This window comes from Talaromyces stipitatus, genomic scaffold (assembly GCF_000003125.1).
Source record: "Talaromyces stipitatus ATCC 10500 scf_1105507295527 genomic scaffold, whole genome shotgun sequence".
Taxonomy (NCBI): domain Eukaryota; kingdom Fungi; phylum Ascomycota; class Eurotiomycetes; order Eurotiales; family Trichocomaceae; genus Talaromyces; species Talaromyces stipitatus.
Genome location: NW_002990114.1, coordinates 698556 through 716711, shown reverse-complemented (window position 1 = coordinate 716711; position 18156 = coordinate 698556). Strand labels below are relative to the sequence as shown.

The following is an 18156-nucleotide window of genomic DNA, read 5'->3' as shown; positions in this document are numbered from 1 at the left end:
CCTGACCTGCGTCCTGGACTGAACTCCTATGCTAATCGGGTGATTCCAGACTTACCTCGAGTTACCATCATGGCGTGTATTGCGAACGACCACAAGTAATATCCCATCATCAAATTCAGCTATAGATTCTACAGAAATTTCGTGGATCGTCAAATCCATCGCAAATCATATTGTTGGCCTTCTCTGTCTGTGGTTGGTCAATTAATACAGCACATCCAGTTAGGGTTAGATTGGGTGGAGCTTTTGTCGATAGGCATATCTGCCATCTCTGAAACACATTCTTCTACTATCTCTACCGGCCTGACGATCATTCCAAAGATCGTGAAACCATCACAGTCAAAAAATATCTCAGAATTAAAGTAGATTTGGAAGTGACGAGACGGACTCTTCAATATGACAACAGCACAAAAACCAACCACAAAAGAATTCCCCCCACTATGGAAACAGTTTTCCAACTTCACAAACACGCACCCACTCGGCATTGAAAAGACTCTCCGATTCATTCAAGCTGTCGTCACGATTCTGTCTTCTAGTATCTTTGTCTCATACATTCCGAATTCAGTGTATGCGGTCAAGTGTGCTTCTGCGAAGAATCAGATTGCTCTAGGTCAGTCTTGAGTCGTATGTCCGAGAGTATGATGCTAATATATTTTATAGCAAGGCGATATTTGAGATTTTTCAAATTCATCGATTGCTTTGACGCGGGATACACAGCGTGGCTTGTCCCGGCACCGCTTGAATCTGATGCAGTCAGGAAGATTGCCTCTGTTGGTAAATGGTCTTTCCTGGGAGTATATTTCTTCTTGGAGGATTTAACAATTGTAAGCAAACCCAGTGTTCATTTCCGGGCTGAATCTGACGGGTATAGTTGGATGCAATGGGTATATGGGTAACACCCTGGGCTCAAGAACTCTTCATCGAATGCCATAAATGGTGGTTCTTTGGTCTCGCATTGAGTATCATAGGCTCTACCGTTGACATCTTCCTTCCGGTATCTGAGCCAACTCTCACTTCATCAGCAGTGAAGCAATCTGAAAAGAAGACTGTTACTAGCGAGAAGGAGAAGAAGAAGCAGCCGCTGCCGGTGAAACGTGATTTGACACCGCTGGTCAAAGGTCTTATTGTCGATTCGTGCGATATTGTGATCCCCGGTAGTGTACTGGGTTGGATTCCGGCCTCGTCGACGCAGGTTGGACTTATGATGGTTGTGAGTACGTTGGTTTCTTCGGGAGGTATTTGGGCCCAGGTCAATAAGTGAGGATTTTATATACGTAGGGGCGTGTAGTGTTTGTGGTTGTACATACTGTAACTCTGTGACGCCGAATTCTATCAAATATGTAGATAAATTTGTCGGCGAGAATGTGAAAAGACAGGAGATATGTAATACCTACATAGTATTTTGATATACAACATTCCCATTTCTGCAGTTAATTCCCCGTAGCCTTATTAATCACCTCCAAGGTATGGTCCCACACCGTCTTAACAGTCCCCTTGCTCAAATAATCCTTAATCAAGTCCATCTTTGACTCAACAATCGAACTGTCATAATGAACCCTATACGCTCCACTACCCTTCTCCCCATCCGCACCCATAGTCTCAACATGCTCCTCCCGTGGCGCAAACGCCGGATGTGTAGCAGCATAAACATGTCTCTCTCCACTATCCTTGACAGGTATGATACCAATCTTCGAATGGACTGGTGTCAGTAGCGCAAGAATACCTGAGACAAGTCCCTTGGCTAGAGGATTGAAATCTCGCATGAGGTTTGTCTTCACGCCGCCGGGGGCGCTGTGGATGAAACTAATAGTTGGGTTCGCGGTGGCTAGATGGATCATAGACAGAGATGTCATGGTCACGGCATGAGTGGCGGCATTGGTGAGACTGTAGTGGGTTCTGAGATCGAGGTCGTCTTCAATCAATTTGCCCTCTGTGCTGGGGCCGAGCACGGATATGACCCGTGCAAGACCTCCTGATGATGCTGCTTGACTCAGGTGTGGAAGGAGATTTTGAATGAATCGGACGCGAGAGTAATAGTGCAGACTGAGCTTCTTGTCGATACCCTCACTTGTTTCTACATTCGGTTCAATTGGTGACTTGCAAATAAATGCGAGTGAACTGTCACCTACCAGTCCGCCCCTTCGTGGTGAAAATACCAGCACTCAAAAATAGCAAATTCACCTTCGACTCTTTCTTTGAAATCTCCTGACATGCTACATCAACATTCTTGAGCACGGAAACATCACTCTTGATGAAGCTGACTGTTGCGGATTCGTTAATGGTATTCAGCTCAGAAATGAACTCAGACGCTTGAGCCTCATTACGTCCAATTAAGTAGACGTGGGGAGCAGCAGCGTAGCGGGTGAATTCACGCGCTGTTGAGAGACCAATGCCACTTGTTCCTCCAACTTTTCAGGAGACATGTTAGTCGGGATCACTAGTTATAGGAAGGGAGGGCGAGTTGGTACCGAATACAGCAACGAGCCCGGAACCGAGGTTCTTAACGGTTGTGATATGCTGGTTGATTTCGGGAATTACTACCATCGTGAATAGGCGTATTTCCTGATTGATATTCACTCTGTCGCTGCGAGGAATGGTGTAGCGTGGAATGTCTAGCTAATTTAGTAGGTAGGTACCGGTTGAGGACCTCGAGATGCGTATAACGTAGCCCACCACTTGGGAAGATGAGACACCTTTCTAATTCAGGCGATGTATTTCTTCAGTTATAAAACGCCGAATGAGCTTCAAAGATGCGTAGATGATAAAACGAGCTTTGCTGGAAGATTGCAAGCTGAAGGTGAAGGTAAGCTTAGCCACATCAGGCCCGGTCAAAATTGTCCGTACAAAATTCGTCCGAGCCTATATTAGGTACCCTAACCCTGGGAATGTGTCCTTTAGCCCTACCTAAGTAAGAGGTTACCACCCCTCTTGTCATGTTATTGCAGACCGAACGTCTGAGCTGGATATCACTACCATGGAATCATTGGAATGTAATTTCCATGAATATTTTATGACCTATTTCCTCTTTCTGAGTGCTCTACTGAATCCTACGCCATAGTCACTTTCTGTTTGCCGATAGATACCATTAGTTTTCTATTCATCGTCTCAAACCAAGATTGTATAACTGGCAATACTTTTGGTGGTGAGTATTTTCACTGCAGATCATGATGGAAAAAGACAATATTACTTCATGCTAGCCCTAGCGTCTTAATTACATAGGTAACGTTCAGAAAGGATGCTCTGAGTGAGAACGATCAGGAGCGTCACCTTCATATCCTAAGACATCCCCACGACCGTCTTCCCATGCATTCCCGACTAGCGCTTTTCGAGGATCATCCAGGTCTAGCCAGCCTAGAAACGGTTGACTGACTTGATATCCTATCAAGCGTTGCATATCAACTGGATATTCCCTGACTTTCTCAATAGGGTTTGCCAAATACTGATTCTCCTCCTGACGTAGATACCCCTTTGTCATAAAGCAGCTATACACCAGTCTCTCCTCATCTACCGTCTTATTTGCACTTCCTCCGTGAAAACAGCTACTGAGCATCATGAACCCGTCACCAGGGCTTAGCTCTGCATATACAGCCTGCTCTTCATCAGGTTCGGTGACTGTTGCCCATAGATGGCTTCCAGGAATGAAACGTGTTGCACCGTTCTGCTTCGTTGTTTTCTTGCCTGCAATAAAAAAGCCGATGCCGGTGTCACGTCCAGGTTTGTATTCTTCAGCGGTGATTGCAGGCACTAAGTTGTGGTGGATCATGTCATCTCGATGAAGTTCTTGGTTCCTAGCTCCTGGGCCGATAGAGAACACGATTGTGTTGTTTAATTGAGGCTTGGAAATGGATTTTTCCAACGTCTTTCCGTAGTAGGAGTGATACGTTGATGTGAGGAGGGCATCACACACAGCCTGATACAATGGGGCGACCACGATGTTCTTCATGAACGTAGGCGATTTGCCGGCAAGACCGCAGACACGCCTGGTCTCGGGTGGGAAAAAGTCGCCTTTCCAAGGTTTATCGGCTTCAATGTAAGGGCGCACATCTTTCTCGATCTGGTCAAGGACTTCTTGAGAAAGGAGGTTGCGGATAATGACTCCCCCGTCCTTGATTAGTGCATTGATGACCGCCTGGGCATTTGATGGACTGGGATCAAACTCGTGCAATGCGACTGGCGATTCTGAAGTCGTCGATCCCATAATGATTATAAGACGAGATTGTGGAGATATTAGGTCAATAAAAGCGGACTTCTTTAGGAAATCGAGTCTGCTGGGAACGAGATAGGGTCTGGAGGCAACGCTGCCCTTTATACCTTTGCCCGATTATCCCCAGCGAACACACAATGACCTGGTGACCAAGTCGGCGTCTGATCACAGCCATGATAGCGATTGTGGAGCTGAGTGAACCAGCGACTATTGCAGCACTCGAATCCGCTATCCGGCAATGGAGCAAAGTTACATATGCATGCTATATCCAGTAGTCAGACAACAATCGCGGCCAAGTGTTAAAGATACCTCGGGATTAGACAAACCTCTGTTTATCAATCTCAATATTATCTACATAGGAAGTACATACATGCCCTATCAGGATGTTTTGTGGTTTTTGACAAGGGCGTGTGTTCAAACCCCACCAGTGAGGACTGATTGTCTTATCGGCCAAATGGTCCAAAGACATGCCCGATTAGGCTCATGATGCGCCTCCCATTTCATAAAACGGAAGTTTCTTGTCGGAACGTGAATATCAACCCTACCCTACACGTTTCGGCACTGGATATTAGTTAGTCCGACGTGGCACGCATGTGTCACGTATATATCTATCTAGCTACCTCCCGTCACCCTTACTCTTGGCGGTCAGTCATCAATATTAGGAATTCCACACCATATTGATCAGGCTCATCAGCTTGTTGGATGAGCTGTTCCACGGATCTAGTGCTAGCGACCTAGACGTAGATAAACCAATACTGATAAGTGGCCGCAGATCAGGAAATTCCCTTTATTCCTTCTTTCTTCTTTCAAAAACCTCATATCCAACTCTATTCTCTTCCCTCATCAACATCTCCGCAAATTTGTCCTCCTCCATCATTACCGCAACAGATTTTCATCTATACATCATCAAAAATGGCTCCTGCAGCATCAACGGAACCTGGCGAGTTCGATCCTGAGGGAAAAGACGCGAGACAGCTCAATAACTACGTGTCACAAAGGATGAACTCGTACGAGGATGTGTACGACGACCTTCTCTACGCAGCGTATAAACAGCACTTTGAAAAGTGGACTATTGATGACTTCAAAAAGTCAGACATGATACAACTTGGCAAATTGATTAATCTGCTCCGTTGCAATGGAGTATTCGTCAATACAACGCGTGCACATCTAGTTGCTGAAAATCTGATGAACGTACTTGCTGAAACCGACCCTCATGTATGGACTGAGGAAGAGGTTATCGCTCACGTCAAGCGTGGAAAGGAGCTCAGATCAGAGAATCTGAACGACCAATTCGCAGCTATCATAACCATGCACCAACGACCTCCAAAAACAAGCGAAGAGAAAGCTCAACAACGGATTCCACGAACACCATTAATGCCAGAGACGCCATCACCCTTCCCAACGTTTGGACCGAAAACTAGAGCAAGGTCTGCTGCAAATTCTGGCCTGGGAACTCCTACAACAGTCCCAGTAACATCACATCCAAACGTAAATCTGTCATCAATGTTTACCCTAGCAATGACAACTCAACAGACAGGTCAAGCGGATTCCAATCAACACATGGAAGAACAAGCACATAAAGACTCTCTAGCGGACCTTATTAGCACCCCACAGGCCCTTCTCAACCTGGGAAAGATGTACACAGATGAGTTGAAGTATGGAGCAGAGAAGAATGATTCCTTCACATGGAAGCTTCAAATCTTCTACGATTTGTGCCAACGTGCATTTATACCACCGACACAAGAAGCATATCACCCTGCTTTCCCGACGATGCTGAAGGGTCAAGCGTTGCAATACTACTATGCAACAAGGCAGACATGGTTACTTCACGGTCATGATCCCATTACAGGACTCGGTGACCACTTTGAAGGAGAGGAGTACCACCGTGCTATACAACAGGAATGGAACAATGTTATATTCCAAAGTGTAATCGACAAGAATCTGTATAAAACACTCAGCGAATGCCTTGAGATAATGGTGTCAACGTTACAACAACTTTACCACGGTCTTGACCGAGATTTGCAAACACCGGCATATCATCGAATAAAACTTGTCGAGGCGACGCATACACACCCAGCATTTCAGAGCGCCACGACGTAGGCCGCATATTCTGTTGCTGCTTTGATTCAGGATTTACGTGCAAGCGTGAGCCAATATGAGGGCCTGCGGCGATCGTCAGGACAGTACTTCACTGCACCCCACAATATTGACCCTTTCTACACCGACCGTCGCTATCAAGCTCAACGCGGACATTCACCATATCGAGGCAGCTCACCACGTCGAATTCTGTTGGTTTATCTACGTCTAGGTCGCTAGCACTAGATCCGTGGAACAGCTCATCCAACAAGCTGATGAGCCTGATCAATATGGTGTGGAATTCCTAATATTGATGACTGACCGCCAAGAGTAAGGGTGACGGGAGGTAGCTAGATAGATATATACGTGACACATGCGTGCCACGTCGGACTAACTAATATCCAGTGCCGAAACATGTAGGGTTGATATTTACGTTCTGACATTTCTATTGCATGAGATTCTCTAAATGAGTTTCCCACCGATCATACATAGTGGGCAGTTTACAAAAACTCTTTATTCCCATAATGGGACACAAAGATTCCACCATTGGCTTCTATAGTAGCCTTGTCCACCACTTGCAGTACATCCTTCACTGCGTCTTGAACATGGGCCGGGCCCTTGAAATGAGGGGCGTATTTTACAAACTTCTGGAACATGGTACCGATTTTGGCTTGTTGTTCAGGTGTAGCTGCAACATGAGCACCCATCAGTATTGACTCATTGCACTTAAGATGAGAGACTTGCCTTTACTAGCAAAATCAGTATTTACAACGCCTGGGCAAACAGCCATGAAGAGAATACCTTCGTCAGCGTACTGGGCATGGAATTTGGTTACAACCATATTCAAAGCTGCCTTGCTTATAGCGTACGGCGCAGCGCTAGAAATTCGCATTTTTGCGACGAGATTCTCGTCTGACATGCCGGAAGAGATGGCGACAACCTTTTTGATATTGCCCTTGCGTATCAACGGAATAGAGAGGCTGAATAAGTTAATGTTGCCGATGACGTTTGCTTCAAAATTCCGGCGCATATCTTCGCCCAAAGGCTCGATTTCTCTATATCACGCGGGGATGATGTATCAGTAAACGGTACTATCTGAATGAAGATTTGTTAATTGACTGACAGATTCCCAATCCCTTCATACTGAGAGAAATCACTGAGATAAACGGCATTAGCAATTAGCACATCGAGAGAGCCTCCGGTGATTTTGCTAGTCTCCTGGACGGCCGTCTGCACTCAAGCTCTTAGCCCCATTCTTGTATGATACTGTTGGGTGTGAGACACGAACTTTAAGTGACTGAACGTCTGTCATGTCACCATGGATAACAAAAATATTCTTTCTCTCGGATAATTCAGTCGAGACTCGAGCGTCGGTGGCAGGCTTGTTGCGAACGAGACCAATGACGGTGTTATTTGGGTCTGCGGATAGTTGGCGGAGAAGCTCATACTATTTTGCGCAATACATAGTTAGCGACAGAATAATTAGGAACTTTGGGAATTGTCTGACAGGCCCTGGATCGATGTCCAATACCAGTGGGTACTCACTCCAATGCCGCGAGAGGCGCCAGTAATCAAATACGAAGGCATTTATCTTGCGTAGCTTGGATCGAGCCAAGTATGTCTAAATCTTGTGCGGGTGTAGATTTCGGATGAATAGCGAGGTCGATTCTGTTGATTGAGTTATGTCCCAGGAAGAGGAAACGGGGCCCTATTTATGCCTTATGCTACCTACATCTAAGACCTGGAATAAGACACTTCCCCTTGCCATCTTGCTGCTTTACCATTGCTGAAAAATACACACTTGGTTATAAGAATGGATAATTCCCTGGATATACTCGCAGATTCTTGCCAATTTTGCTAATTAGGAAATATGCCCCCCATTCCCGTTCTCATCCGAGCTTCGCACATAGTTGCCCTACTTCAGATCGGGGATAGCGTCAATCCAGCATTAGTAATCTCTCTCACATTTCTTCCTGGAGGAGTCGTAGTTTTCATATGTTTCTCGCACTTATATTATTACGAATCACTAGTTAACTCGGTATTCTTTACTAGTATTTGCTGATTACCGGTACCGTACAGTGTGCATACCTCATGGAGAAAGCGAGAAAGAACGGGTGCGCAACCTGCAAAGGTATGGACATATTTTCAACCGATGAATGTGCTTCAGAATGATGATATTGGAAGAATACAATTTGCTGGGAGTTCCAGGTTATTTGGCTCTCACGAGACTTAATTAACGTAAACACTGGATGCAATGAACAGATCGAAAAATTGCATGTGATGCATCACGACCAATCTGCAAGAACTGTAAGCGATCAAACCGTTCTTGCGAATATCACAAACTGCGATTATCTTGGCCGAAAGGCAATGATCGTAGACGAGCGTTGAACGCTGCTCAACCCAATACAACCCTCAAATGCGCCAATTGGAGATTTATCAATACGAGCTCACAGGACATTAACGTCCACCTGCGACACATCGACCCTAGTAAGTACCGCGCTCATTCTGCCAACGGATCAATGCGCCTATCTTGTTTTCTCTCTCATACTGACTTTTCTGTAGGAACAGTAATCCACAGCGATAATGATATTATGCCTCTTTCATCCTTACTTCGAGTACCATCCTCGACCCAAACGCACATGCAGTCTCCATTGCTAAATGAAAACATAAACCTTGTTCCGTATTGTAAAGCTCCTTAACTCCCCTTTCTTTACATTCTGTCGCCGGGACATATCACCGATATACTCATATCATAAAGTCTTTTCAGCTGTTCTATCATCCTTGCCAGCATTCGGCATTGATCTTGCTCATTTGCGCGGCATAATCACTCGATTAGCATTCTCTGATGACTGTATATCAACTCAGGCCGTACTCCAGAGTCTTTTAGCATTGGCAACTTTATATCGGACTGGAGATAAACAGCAAACCACTCAGTTAACCGTCGCGACACTGAAGTCTCTCCGTCTCTCGGCACAGGCTGGATTGACTCGAGAGATGAGTTTACAGCACATTGTTGCTAGTATGCTAATTTGCTCTGTTGAGGTAATTATTCCCCTTCCATTCAATAGACCGAGAGATATTGATAAATTAGATGCACCTCTTTGCTCTAGACTCCTCGACGTGGTATTTGCACTTATCAAATGCCAAAGAAATCATTTCTCGATTCTATGAACAAAGCTCCTTCAAGGACAAGGACCAAACATTGTTGTTCCAATGGGTGTTCTATTATGATACCATGGCTCGATTAGGAGTCAGTCATTGGCAGGGAAAGACTACATTTCAGAAACACCTTCAGAAGGAGGTTGGCTTCGATTGTCTCGTACTGGATGAAGTATGCCGCCTACTGTTCATTCGAACCCTGCATGCAAGTATTAATGATCCAATTATATTTCAGATAACGAAATTTTCTACATTTGGGCACGACGTCATAAACCTGCTTTATAAATTCTGTGCACATCGCGCGCCAATGGGTCACATACATGCTCATTCGGAAGAGTACCAATCTTGGCTTAACAGCATCGAGCACAAACTTCTCGATATAAGAGCGAACCTGAAGCACGAAGAAGCAGAAACAGGCTCAACAACAACGCAGTCAGAATCGATCTTGGTCAAGGAACTCTTCATCCTAGCGGTATTGCTCTACATTGAACGGACATCTAACGGTACCAGCGACCGCCCCACAATCAAAAACACCGAATGGACCTGCGCTGCATTCGACATCTTCTCTCGCATCGACTCTTGCAACAAACCCTTCGCTTATGTTGTGTTCGGCTGCGAGGCGCGCACAGATCAGGACCGAACTATTATCCTAGACGTCTTGGACCGGACGATAGAGTCAAAAGCAAACGGTTTATTGCATCCTCTGAGGGATGTGATGATAAAGACCTGGGTACACGATGATCTAAAGGCGACTGTGACCCTGACTGAGATGTCGGCTGAAGCACTTTGTTCTAGCTCCTGTTTGATTTTGAGTACGTCCCACTCTGTTAAATGTTTAGTGTAGATCTTTTTCTCTTCAAGGATACTATACCTATGAACTAGTATAAAGTTTGAATCCATCTCGGGATATAAACTCTATGGTCTTCTCTATATCCCTCCTACTATAAAAGCTTTCGGTCTTTTGAAAACATCTGACTAAGAAGCGGTGTCTTATAACTAGCTAGTTGACTTACAACTTGCTATTCTATCTGCTGGAACACTCTGTACCGATTTACCTAGATATACGTAGCCTAAACTTCTCCGTCTCTCGAGCTCAGCAAGAGCAGGTAGTCTGTCTTGAGAATAGCATAGTCGATATGGGTGCCTTATAAATACATAGAACATCTGTGAAAAGGTATAAACCCTCGCTTTCCTATTTCGGAATGCGAGGGCGAATGAACTAAGCCCGAGATGGATTAGCCATTTTGTTTCAGGCCTATTCGAAAAATCTCAGCAACTTCATTTCATTGCCAACCAAGAAAGATACGCTCGCTTTCGATCGCATACCATTGCGACGCTTAATCAATCTGCATAGTTCCAAGAAGGTTAACAAATTAAGCGCTATATACATACTCGGACTCCGTCTCCGACTCTCCGCCGTAATACATTGTCTGTCCAAGGTCCGATGCCAATATGTCTCCTTCCCCGAAATATTTCATCAACACGTTCACCCCCGAGACAAACAAATCAGATCCCCAGAAATGGTGCCGAGACTCGTCGACTGCTCAACAGAAGAAGGCTCACCACAAGTCGCGGAGTGGTTGTCTCACTTGTAGACAGCGAAGAGTCAAGGTTGGTAGAAGCATGCAACAGAAGGCTAGCAAGAAAAGAGATGCTTAATGAACATTTCTAGTGCGATGAGAATACCCCATCATGCTATCGCTGTTTGAAAAGAGGGGATATATGTCGTCGACGTCCTGCACAACAGCCGCAACGGCACCAAGTCTCTAATAGTAGTGGCAAGCGAAACCGAGAAATCGAGTTGTCATCTTACCCTATACCATTACCACTATCGCCATCTGCATCCTGGGGAGATGATAGCCTGAACATGGAACAGATGAGACTATTCCATCATTTTCAAATATCAACTTACCAGACCCTTCCTATAATAGCTCAGATCTGGGAAAGTGTCCTTCCCAAGGCTTTTGAATACGAGTATCTGATGCATGCAGCATTGTGCTTAGCAGCTAGACATCTTGAGTACATGCGTCTAGACGGAGACAGAACGAGTGAAATGACAATATCCCGAAAACATCTCTCACACGCACTACGACTATTCCGAGAGGCTCTGTCGCATGATATTACGGATGCAAACCGGGATGTTGTTCTTTGTACCTCGTTGATGCTTTATTTTGAGGCATGGTCTGATACTCTCTTTTTACCCTGCGAACTAAATCGGGGAGCCATCCACCTTACGTCGGAATATAAGGCATGTGAAGACCAACTGTTTACGCTAGGTAAATGCATGAGGCATGTGTGTATGTACACAATGTCTAATTTGACGCGTTGCCCATCAATTTGGAAAGAAGTCCTGCTTCATAGACCTATATGGACCATTCAAAGGTCACTGTCGTCTATTGGGCGAGACTACGATGCATACAATGAATTTTTTGAGCTGTTATGGCACGAGCAAGGCGATAAAGTTAATTTCCAGAAGTTCTGCAAGGTTCCTTCACCACCCTTCCGAAATGAGAATATTCTGCAGGAATCTCAAATACTCGGATGGACGGAGTATCACTCTGCAGACGACCATGACGCTTTTATGCATGTAGCTAGACGACTTTCGGCACTTCTCTCCCTGCTACCAACCAGTCCACAAGACAAATCGAAGCCATCCGTTTTGGAAACCTTCCCAGGCCTACTTCGTGATGCCTCAAGGGTAGTATATACATTCCCAGTTTTATTCCATCCCGATTTGATGGATATGGTTTTTGAGGGTGATGTGCGAATTCTGGTGATGCTATACCATTTTTTCCGGATGGTCAATCACTTATTACCAAAGGAGCAGTGTTGGTGGGCAACAAGAAGAGCCGAGTCTCTTGCTGGTATTATAAGACAAAAGCTATGGGGATGATACGGTAACAACTTCAATACAAAAGCGAGCGGACTATATTACTGTTTCATGAAGTTGTGAAGTGGAAAAGCAAACAACAAATGATTCAAGACACAGTCTCCTTCAATGACCGTCCAGCAACGTACACCTTTGCAATGTTACGGTCGTCGCCGGTCATCAGAAACTTCTCAAAAATAACGGCAATAGAGTCGTCATCTTCAATTGGACTCATGACACCAACGCTTGCACACGGTTCCGAACCGACAGTGTGAATTTCCAAGGCGTCAAATTCCTTGCCCTCCACAAAATTACCAACTTTGTCCTCCAGGCCACAAACCTGTGCGCCACCAAGTGTAGCCAGAAAGAATCCTTCATGTAACTTCAACGCCGGATCAGCACCCTTGGTCATTGTCTCCCGTGCCTTGGAAATGATAAACGCATGTCTCATAATCTCAAGCATACTGCTCGAAAATCCACCGCCAACATCAGTTCCCAACCCAACTTTGATCCCTCTGCGTAAATATTCACGTATTGGGGCTGTCATAAATTCGCCCAATGTTGCAGTCGAAATAGGGCAATGTGCAATCCCGCATCCCTTGGATTTGATTTTGTCCATTTCCTCTTCTTCCAGAAAGATGCTGTGCGCTAGAATAGTATGAGGACCCAAGAGACCGTATTCATCGTAGAGATCAGCTTCATGTTTGAATTGTGGATATAGTTGACGGGTGAATTCCATCTCATCAGCGGCTTCGTTGAAATGCGTCTGAACATGAATGGCGTTGGGGGTTTCTTCTTTGACAATCTCTCCTAATCCCGAGAGTAGTGTATCGTCGCACGTAATAGCAAATCTTGGTGTGAGAATGGGTTTTACCAACTTCCCTTCGCTGTCAATACGGCGGACATGAGTAACCACCTCTTTGGTTTGTTTGAGTGATTCCTCAACCGACAAGTCCTGATACCATTCAGGCGAGCTGCGATTCATGTTACATTTTCCCACTAGTGCACGCTGATTCTGTTCCAGACATATCTCTGCCAGAATTTTAGTTGCTTCCACATGTACACTTCCATAGTACGATGCTGTGGTCACGCCCTGCTTGATCCCAGCTTGTACACAGGCCGTATACATTTTTCTTGCATACTTCAAGTCCTCGAATTTCCGCTCATGTGCAAAAGTAACGTTATTCAACCAGTCGAGCAACGTCTGATCTCGTCCCATACCCCGCTGAGCCCATTGAGGCGCATGATGGTGGGTATCAATAAACCCCGGAATCAAAAATTCACCTCTTTTGAGATATTTGACTGGGAATACGTCGGGTGTATGGCCGGCTTCAGATATGAGTTCGTTGACTTTGTCAGGGGGTGCATCTTTGTATATCTTTTCAATTTTGCCCTCGCTGTCGATTATGAGAAGGCAATTTTGGAGGATTTCGAGAGTCGAGACGTCCAGGGTGTGAATCATAGTGCCGTGGAAGGCGATTGGGAGACCACGCATTTGCGGGACTGTGGCTTCTTGTGACATTTTGACTTGTTAGACAACACTATGCAGTTCAATATTTTTAAAAGATAATGCTCTTCGCAGACCAGAATATTTGGAGTTATGAAGTCAATATGTTGATTGAGGTTGACATTCGAACGCGGGGATGTCCGACTTGATAAGCCCCTGTCTTATCGCTTATCGCCCGCCGCTTATCTATGAAGTCACTCCGATAACGAAGATTCTATATACACTTTGATAGACTATTTCCCAAGTGCCAACATACGCTCCAAAATCTCATCGTCGTTGGGATTTCCCTCTCCCAGGATAGATGTCTTGAACGTAGGCGAGAGGACTGCCTTTTCGATTTCCTTGTACTTTCCATCAGACACATAGATCGCTTCTCCATGTTTGGAGGTATCGCTCATGAGATACGCAACACACCGAGCAACGACTAGACCCGGCTGAGCTTCGTGCGAGATGCCCTGCATCATTCCGTCCAAGTTCGGAAGGATATTGCTGGATGTCCAGGATGGCATGAGAGTGTTTATGCGAATAGGCAGTCCTGCGACCTGCACAAGACGGCCATAGCCTCTGCCGAATCCGAGAACACCGTGCTTTGCTGTGGCTATATATTCAAAGTAAGCTTGATATTCTCTCCGACACGTCCTCTCATCGAGACTTACAGTAATCCGGAGCACGGAGGGGCTGCAATCCAGTGCTGGAGCCCATAAGCACAACACTTCCACCTTCGGGTTGTTGCTTTATATAATGAACGGCAAGAGTTGCCGTGTTCATTACACTCTTCAGGTTGACATCCAAAGTCTCAAATGTTGGCTCCTTCAACTCTCCGTTCGCATCTGTCTCGAGGGCTAGGTAGTTGGCGCGAGGTCCAATGCCCGCGTTCGCATAAACATGGTCGATCCGACCGAAATGTTCCTTTGCTTTCTTGAACAGATTACTCAAGTCGGTCCAGACAGTTACATTGGTTTGCACGAATAGCCAGTTAGGTGTGGATTCGGGGGTAGCTGAAGGCTGGATGTCGCCGCCGACGACGGATGCTCCCAAGGAGAGGAGTAGATTGGCAGTTGCTAGACCTATGCCAGACGAAGTGCCTGTAACAGAACTTTAAATCAGTTCGAGATTACCAAACATAAACAGACAAATGGCTGTACCCGTGACAATCACAACTTTGCCCTTGAGGCCGTTCAAATCCTCGTCCTTGATCACAAATTCGGCCATTGCTGTTGGTTCGAGAAGGGATATGCCGAGAGATGAGTGGAAAAAGAAACGACAAGACTATTTATCGTATATTAATAAATGCCTTGCTATGAGCCAGGGAAGATTCTGCAGATCAGGGAGTAGCGTCGCCATTTTATGTACTTTCGGCTTCAAAATAGGCTAAGAGAACAAGTGCGTCCGAAGGAGGAATTGGCAGCGGGATCCCTGCTAGTTTACGTGGATTGCCGGAGTAAGTCCTACTTTTGTACGTTAGACTCTTTCGGGATTTGTGTATTGTGCCATCGTGGGTACTCAATACTCCGGGAACGACATGACAGGTGCCGCCACGCTTGTGGATACTGGAACTGGCGTTTCGGAAGATTTTCCGGCTGTTGATGTTACCCCTGTTCAGTCTGAACCAAATGCTCTTTTAACGGCTTTTCAACGGTTCTCGTGGTTCCATGTTGCTCGCGAATTTTCACGACAAACTCGTATTCTTCTTTCCAGGGGCTCAACACTCATCGCCGCGGAAAGGGCTCAAGCCTCGTGCTTGTCAACTGCCAAGATCTTCAGATGGTTTCGATGCAAATAACAAATTAATAACGGGCCAACGGCTGGACCAAGGCTGTGGAGTCGAATACGGTCTGATCAACAATGAATTTTACCTAATTCTCGAAATTTGACCGTTTCTTATGGCGTCTGAACACTGAACTTACTTTCTCCACATCATTAATGGAGTTTCGATTGCGCACTATGCTCATGACATTAAAGCATTTCTTCAAGTGTGAAATGTAAATTGAAAAAGGAAAATCTTTCCCCATATCACCTTTGGTCTTCTGTATATATTCTTCAACCTGTCAAGTTTTCCCAGTCAATATCTCCTATCGCATGACATGAATCAGAACACTCAAGCGTGCTGCTATCCATCATGGTCAAACCGGCAGGAGACGGTGTGTCCCTTCTCTACACTTCTATCATCCTGTTAACCTTTAGCTGGGTTGTTTTCGCTGCCCGGGTAGGAGTGCGAGTATGGAGGAAAGCTTTAGGACTAGATGACTATCTGATGTTATTCGGTCTGGTGAGTGTAATCCTTTTCCTGCTTCCTAAGTATAAGGCATGGCTAACGCCGCGCCTCAACAGCTGCTATACACTGTGACAGCTAGTCTATGCATTGTCTGTTGTTTCTATGGCTCCGGACAACTGTCTGCAGCCATACCTGCTGCTGAAAGGATGAAAGGAACGAAGGTATGTACGCCGTACAACCCACCTTAGGGGCCGATATACTCACAATCTAGTAAAGCTATTTTTCATCGCCGAATTCTTCTACTCCTCCGGCGCAGCAGCCATAAAATGCAGCATTGCTGTTACTCTTCTGCGCATTGCAGGCTCGCGATCAATTGCTACATGGACTATTGGAGGTGTCATGTTTGCTAGTATTGCAGCCGCCATCATATTCATGGCTGGTGTTGCCAACATCTGTCATCCGATCACGACCTTGTGGGGTGAAACTACGAACGGGACATGCAATCTCCAGCTCAACAGCGACGTCAGCTTCTTCTTCTCTGCTGTTGAGATTGTGACTGATTTCTCCTTGGCGATTTTACCTGCGATCTTATTGTGGAATATTCAGATGAAAAGGAAGGTCAAGTTTTCGGTCATGGTCATTCTGGGAATGGCTGCTTTGTGAGTTATCTCCCGGTCTCTATGCAAAAATTCTGGAGAAATTACGTACTAACGTCCCTCAGTGCGAGCTGCGCAACCATCGTTCGGCTCCGTTATCTAAGTCTCTACAGTAACCCGGCCGAATTCATGTTCAGTACCGGGTCAATTGGTCTCTGGTCCGTCATTGAAGAAGGCATCGGTATCATTGCAGGCTCTCTCCCAGCCCTTCGTCCTCTGCTCTCTCTTCCAATATTCAGCCGTTCCTCCGCAGGCGGAAGCAATGGCACCCCATACAACGCTCCTTATGCCAACGGCCACAACGCGAGGCGTTCTAGAAGTGGACATCATCCATTAGGCTCGGGTGTCAAGATGGACACACTTCAGCGAATCCAGTCTGTTGACGCCGACGGGGATAGGGAAAGTCAGAGGCATATTTTGAAAGAGACAGAAGTTGCCGTCACATCAAAAATACGATCTACTACGCCCGGTGCTTGGGAGAGAAGCCAAGTGTTGGGATTCAAGTCTCAAAGCTAACTTGCTCAACAACTGATTTTGAAGTTGGTTTGAGTTGGTATGGCTAGACGGCATTGATCGGCATTTCCAACTGATAAATGCCGATTAACGGTCATAGCAACCCAAACTTCTAACTTTGGGAAAGTCTCCGCCACGGACGGGAGCAGACCGTTGGATAGTGTCTCAGAAATCGGCCTATCAAATAGTTATGGAGACCTTGAAAGCCCCGCTAACATGTTGGTGGGCCTTTGGCCAACTTAACCCTCACTGCTATAGGGTTAGGGCTATCGAATACACGGCATGTATATAACTACTCTGTACTATGATTCCTTTTGTCTGATTCTATCACGGTGTAAACGAAGTTTGAGCTTCCAATGCACAAGAATAGCTGCCACTTTATAATATATAAGTACTATCAAGTAACGGCAGTACATAGACTGTCAGAGCCCCACTCCCTCTCTCCGAAATGTCATCCTGAAAGATGTATCGGTGCAAACTTTGGGAATGTGAGGACTTTTTGTTCTCTTTGCTACTCTACCCCTACCATCACAGCAATCAAGGGTGACGTCGATAACAATGTACTTCTGAAAGGGAAGATCGCGTGTCTAAACGATAGCACAATAAACGGAACCGAAACCCTAATAACCCTAAGGAGCTCCTGGTCTCGTATCCATTTTGGGAACCGAGAAAGTCTAAAGGGTCCCATCAGGTCAAAGAGCTCTATGGGTATAACAAATAGTATACTGTTTAGGACACAAAGCGCATGTTTCAGAGGGCTTAGACTGTTTGAGGGGGTGTTGCTCACAATGGCTTGTCTCTCTGACTTTGTCTTTCGAGAGCTAAGTAGAATGGAATTTATACCATTATCCTCATTAATACCACGATATAAAAGATGAGACCATAATACCTATATAGAGAACTATCAATCATCAATACACTTGTGGTATCGAGATTCCCGGTATAGATTTCTTTATCCAT

At 45.5% G+C, this 18156-nt stretch overlaps 9 protein-coding genes across 9 annotated transcripts; 4 read left to right on the top strand and 5 right to left on the bottom strand.

Annotated features, from left to right (window-relative positions):
• Positions 1–393: 393 nt before the first annotated feature.
• TSTA_083090 (PEX11 domain protein) lies at positions 394–1258 on the top strand (the record flags this gene model as incomplete). The annotated part of the gene is made up of 3 exons (XM_002477994.1): positions 394–607; positions 658–821; positions 869–1258. 3 exons carry the CDS (start codon positions 394–396, stop codon positions 1256–1258), a joined length of 768 nt encoding a protein of 255 aa, XP_002478039.1.
• A 169-nt stretch (positions 1259–1427) lies between these two features.
• On the bottom strand, positions 1428–2541 carry TSTA_083080 (uncharacterized protein; the record flags this gene model as incomplete). Its single annotated transcript, XM_002477993.1, has 3 exons — positions 1428–2071; positions 2127–2405; positions 2436–2541. The coding sequence occupies 3 exons, from the start codon at positions 2539–2541 to the stop codon at positions 1428–1430; spliced, it is 1029 nt and encodes a 342-aa protein (XP_002478038.1).
• A 682-nt stretch (positions 2542–3223) lies between these two features.
• On the bottom strand, positions 3224–4376 carry TSTA_083070 (phytanoyl-CoA dioxygenase family protein; the record flags this gene model as incomplete). The annotated part of the gene is made up of 2 exons (XM_002477992.1): positions 3224–4300; positions 4338–4376. The coding sequence occupies 2 exons, from the start codon at positions 4374–4376 to the stop codon at positions 3224–3226; spliced, it is 1116 nt and encodes a 371-aa protein (XP_002478037.1).
• Positions 4377–5113: 737 nt separating this feature from the next.
• Positions 5114–6301, top strand: TSTA_083060 (uncharacterized protein; the record flags this gene model as incomplete). The annotated part of the gene is made up of 2 exons (XM_002477991.1): positions 5114–5689; positions 5735–6301. 2 exons carry the CDS (start codon positions 5114–5116, stop codon positions 6299–6301), a joined length of 1143 nt encoding a protein of 380 aa, XP_002478036.1.
• A 476-nt stretch (positions 6302–6777) lies between these two features.
• Positions 6778–7864, bottom strand: TSTA_083050 (short chain dehydrogenase (AtsC), putative; the record flags this gene model as incomplete). Its single annotated transcript, XM_002477990.1, has 5 exons — positions 6778–6965; positions 7028–7332; positions 7401–7507; positions 7566–7724; positions 7823–7864. 5 exons carry the CDS (start codon positions 7862–7864, stop codon positions 6778–6780), a joined length of 801 nt encoding a protein of 266 aa, XP_002478035.1.
• Positions 7865–9512: 1648 nt separating this feature from the next.
• On the top strand, positions 9513–10280 carry TSTA_083040 (uncharacterized protein; the record flags this gene model as incomplete). Its single annotated transcript, XM_002477989.1, has 2 exons — positions 9513–9608; positions 9672–10280. The coding sequence occupies 2 exons, from the start codon at positions 9513–9515 to the stop codon at positions 10278–10280; spliced, it is 705 nt and encodes a 234-aa protein (XP_002478034.1).
• A 2134-nt stretch (positions 10281–12414) lies between these two features.
• Positions 12415–13827, bottom strand: TSTA_083030 (guanine deaminase, putative; the record flags this gene model as incomplete). The annotated part of the gene is made up of 1 exon (XM_002477988.1): positions 12415–13827. The coding sequence occupies one exon, from the start codon at positions 13825–13827 to the stop codon at positions 12415–12417; it is 1413 nt and encodes a 470-aa protein (XP_002478033.1).
• A 218-nt stretch (positions 13828–14045) lies between these two features.
• Positions 14046–15024, bottom strand: TSTA_083020 (hydroxyacyl dehydrogenase, putative; the record flags this gene model as incomplete). The annotated part of the gene is made up of 3 exons (XM_002477987.1): positions 14046–14410; positions 14469–14897; positions 14958–15024. 3 exons carry the CDS (start codon positions 15022–15024, stop codon positions 14046–14048), a joined length of 861 nt encoding a protein of 286 aa, XP_002478032.1.
• A 907-nt stretch (positions 15025–15931) lies between these two features.
• Positions 15932–17199, top strand: TSTA_083010 (uncharacterized protein; the record flags this gene model as incomplete). The annotated part of the gene is made up of 4 exons (XM_002477986.1): positions 15932–16081; positions 16144–16248; positions 16304–16686; positions 16749–17199. The coding sequence occupies 4 exons, from the start codon at positions 15932–15934 to the stop codon at positions 17197–17199; spliced, it is 1089 nt and encodes a 362-aa protein (XP_002478031.1).
• Positions 17200–18156: the final 957 nt, after the last annotated feature.